This window comes from Sinocyclocheilus anshuiensis, unplaced genomic scaffold (genome assembly GCF_001515605.1).
Source record: "Sinocyclocheilus anshuiensis isolate Anshui unplaced genomic scaffold, SAMN03320099.WGS_v1.1 scaffold91, whole genome shotgun sequence".
Classification (NCBI taxonomy): Eukaryota; Metazoa; Chordata; class Actinopteri; order Cypriniformes; family Cyprinidae; genus Sinocyclocheilus; species Sinocyclocheilus anshuiensis.
The window spans coordinates 336,346-340,503 of NW_015552636.1; the positions used below are offsets into that span (position 1 = coordinate 336,346).

General features: G+C 40.4%; 1 protein-coding gene across 4 annotated transcripts in view; it reads left to right on the top strand.

Annotated features, from left to right (window-relative positions):
- Positions 1-4,158, top strand: part of LOC107666717 (interleukin-2 receptor subunit beta) — a 20,384-nt gene that overhangs the window by 12,709 nt on the left and 3,517 nt on the right. For 2 of the 4 annotated variants that reach the window (XM_016458146.1, XM_016458147.1), the window contains exons 2-7: positions 1,204-1,313; positions 1,883-2,006; positions 2,444-2,528; positions 2,648-2,750; positions 2,994-3,124; positions 3,773-3,968. In XM_016458146.1, the coding sequence (XP_016313632.1) occupies positions 1,238-1,313; positions 1,883-2,006; positions 2,444-2,528; positions 2,648-2,750; positions 2,994-3,124; positions 3,773-3,968 (715 nt within the window). In that variant the 5' untranslated portion in view covers positions 1,204-1,237. Of the gene's footprint in view, positions 1-115; positions 433-1,203; positions 1,314-1,882; positions 2,007-2,443; positions 2,529-2,647; positions 2,751-2,993; positions 3,125-3,772; positions 3,969-4,158 lie in introns of those variants that run through there. The other 2 variants (XM_016458145.1, XM_016458144.1) reach the window with 2 other exon arrangements.

Consider the following 4,158-nt stretch of genomic DNA (forward strand, 5'->3'; position numbering starts at 1 on the left):
ACACACACACACACACACACACACACACTAGCACACACATTTCCATTCAAACACGTACACACACAAACACACACATATATACACAGACACACAAACACCTGTTTCCAGCAGTTGGTCTATAAACGTGTGTTTTTTGGGTGAAATGGACAGGAGTGTGAGTGTGAGTGTGAGTGAGGGAGAACGGCTGTCTCCTGCACGCTTCTCGTTTCCTGCCTGAGCTTTAGTGTAAATGTCACCACAACAGCCCAGCGCTGGTTTAATCCATGACCTGTTTCACTACCTGTGCGTGTGTGTGTGTGTGACAGGAAGGGCTGCGTTCGTGGAGAATCGCTGTGCTCTTTTAACCCTACCGTGTGTGTGATCACGCTCACAGACAGGAACATGAGTGAGTGACATCGCGACGCTCAGCGCTGGGACGTCTCCGCTCCACACGTATGTAACACGCTTTTATTCACTCTGAGTCTCTACACACATCTGTCAGCGCGAAGCTTCTGCTTGAACACTTGAGCTTTTAGACAAAAATCAAGATTGTATGAGCTCTCTGTAGAAAACCCTTCTTTAGTGGAGAGGATGATTTGAAATGAATGAACATCTGATAGTGTAGTGTAGTGAAGAAGAAGCATCATCATCATCACACACATTTCCCTTCAGTGGTGTTTAAAGCTCAAATATAATATGATAAAATATTCCCAGACCACTTCCAGGTTTTGAACATCTTTCTGAAATATGAGTGTGTTGATTTAATAGCTATGATTGCGTTTAAACACTGAAGTGCTGATACTTTCCTTCTGTTCTCTATTTTATTGATTATTAATTACAGTTTATTCAAGCAGGAAGAAAAGAAAATGAAAAACTTTGAAAATATTTCAAAGTACAAATTGTTAAAATGTGTCCCGTCGAGTCTGTCATGCTCCTCCATGCGTTCGTTCGGTCATGTGTTTAACGGCGTTTATCGTCACGGTGTTGTCACGCTCTGAACACACTTTAGAAGCTCTTCATCTTATATCTCTGAGTCTGTGGGTGATGATCTGTGTATTTGCTCTTTCTCTTTGTGGCTTTGGGTTTTTCCACCTGACGAGTGTGTGAGCGTTTGGGGGAGGAAAATGAATGCCAAAGCTTTATTTGTCATGTTCTGTGCGTTTGCCGAGAAGATAAGCAACAATTACACACGTGATGAATGAAAGTCTCTCTGTCTCCCAACAGATTTCCAGATGAATGCTGGGAGGAACACGCCATCATGCAGATTCTGGCTATGATGATGATGATGATGATGATTTTGATGACATCATCACATTCAGCTCTTGCAGATCAAAGTAAGAACTCCTGATGGGCTTTGTGTTTGTGTTGTGATCGGTCTGTGTGTGTTTACTAAGTTTGTCTATATGTATTGTAAGCAGTTAAATCTGAAAAAAATAAAAAAAACAGCTATACAGCCGTACAGGGTAAAAAGCAGCGGTCCTAATACTGAGCCTTGTGGTACTCCATACTGAACTTGTGATTAATAAGGCTCCTGTTCATTACTGCTACTACTTAATAACAGTAAGATAGGTATGATTTGTTAAGATTGATCTCTTTTAATAGATTGGCGGGTATAGGGTCTAACACACGTTGTGAAAATGTGTTTTTCACTTACGAATAAAGGTTCTCAATTGGCATTGATGGCACCATTAACATCCAAAAACCTTTGCATAGCAAAAAAGGTTCTTTAAAATAGAAAAAAGTTTCTTTGGATTAATAAAATAAAGATGGTTATTTTTATGAACTGTTTACTGTATGGTTCTATGGGGAACTAAAAATGGTTAATCTGTGGTATCACTGCGAAAACACCCTTTTGCAACCTTTATTGTTAGGTTGAATTGCTCAGATGTTGCTCTTTCTCCAGGTTTAACGTGTCATAATGATTACCACAACACCTTCACATGTGTTTGGGACACCTCAAAACTGGACGTGATCCCTCCGGTCCAACCCGAGACCGTCTGCTGGATTCATGTAACGGTTACGAAGCTGTAAGGAAAAATGTGACTTCATAACGTATTTGGCTTGTGCATTTACATTTACATTTAGTCATTTAGCAGACGCTTTTATCCAAAGCGACTTACAATTGGGGGATACATAAAGCGATTCTTCTTAAGAGGCAAACAGACACAGGAAGTGGTTGTAATACCAAGTTCTTAGACATTGTTCAAATAAGTACAAGCTAGAAAGAGAAGGAATAAATAAAGAGAGAGAGTTTTTGTGGCTTGTGATTAAATCAGCCTTCATATTGTACAGGATCCAGAACTAATGAACGTAGAATAGTTTTCAGTTTTCACGTTCATTTCTCTTAATTCTACTAATTCATTTGTTGGTTAGTTTGTGAGGTAAATCTAGAAAAATTAAATAAAACCTAATGGGTATGTGCTTCATTTTTATGTGTGAAATTCTGAACTTTCTTTGATTTTAGAGATCCGATTCCAGAGAAGGCGCAGATGTTTGCAGACCTGGCACAGCCTCATATACGCTCTGCCACCGTGGTTTTTAAAAGCAAGGTGACTGATGGCATGTGTTTGAGTTCGTTTGACATTAAACTGCAGATTCATTGAGTAGTAAACCAAACTAACATATGACGAGTCATACAGATGTATTATTTCTTTCTCTTCTGCTGCAGCGAGGTATAATAACATCAGGGACCGGATTACATGAAGAAGTCCGTTGTGACAACTACGCAAATCCTTTGGCTGAAATAGCACAACATGATGCAGAAGACAGTGGTGAGTCAAATATAATAACTCACACAGTCTGGAACAGAAGCTAGAGAGCGTGTGATTGGAGAAGGGCTGTGTATCAGTCACTAATATTTACACATGTGAAGCAGGAGTCCATTAGTGTAAATGAAGAGTTCATTAGTTAACGAGAGAATCTTTGTCACGGCTTCTGTTCTGGCTCCAATCTGACCTATTGATCAGCACTGATAACTGTTTGCTTGAGCGATTATGATGTGTTTGTGTGTGCAGCAGTGAAAGTGGCTCCTCCTGAGACAGTGCAAGTTCACGGGATCAATGTTTCTTGGATTTTTGTTCCTTCAAAAAAATTTTTAAAGCCTGAGTTTGGGGTCCAGTACAGATCTGCTGCTCAGAGCTGGAAGGTGAGCATATCAACCTCTCTCATGTCAACCTCTTTTTTTCCATGACAAAAAAGTTTTTGACAATTGCTTATACATGATTTATGAAACTGTGGCTTATTTTCTCTAAACTCTACAACATCACACATCTCTTGCAGCTTGCAACTCACACAACCAACAGATGATTACCCTATACACACCAGTTACACAAACACGACTAACTTGTGCATGTTCAGTGTGCTCATAAATACCATATACAGCATATTCAGCGATAGATACAAAGGGTGGAAATTATATCTTTCTTTCTCAAACTGTTGTGAAGGAAAGAGCTGTAAGTGTAGGTGATCAGTAAATGAATGTGGTGTTTCAAATGGCAGTGTTTTCCAGAACTCATGAGCTGTCAGTGTCTAATGTGGGGAAAAGTGTTCAGTGTTCTGCAAAAATTTCGTTTCACAGTTGCAAACTGATAATGTGCTTGCAGTTTTGCTGACTTGGTTTGAGGATGCATTACTAGGAGTGTGTCTCGAGTACTTTTAGTGTGTAAGTGATTGTAAAACAAACTGTAGGATGTTTAGATGATGTGCATCTGAAGGAAGATTCAGAACCGTCTCACTGTGACTCTGTCAGCGTTTATCACTGCAGAAATACTTCATTCTGTCAATGTCTGTGTAGGATGTGGAAAATTTTATCGTAAATACTAAAGAAACTCAATTGGAGCTGCCAGAGGACCATTTGCTGTTAAATCAGCAGTACGTGATCAGGGTGAGAGTCAAGTATCAAGAGAGTAAACTGCCCAATGCTGTGTGGAGCGACTGGAGTGAAGAGTACAGGTGGACATCTGCTGTGGGTCAGACGCCCCACACACCAGGTAACACACACACACACACACACTCACGCACACGCACACACACGCACACGCACACGCACACACACACACACACACACACACGTTGTGTTTCCATGTTTTATTGGGACATTCCATAGGCGTAATGGTTTTTATACTGTACAAACTGTATGTGCTATTGCCCTACACCAACCCTACCCCTAAACCTACCCCT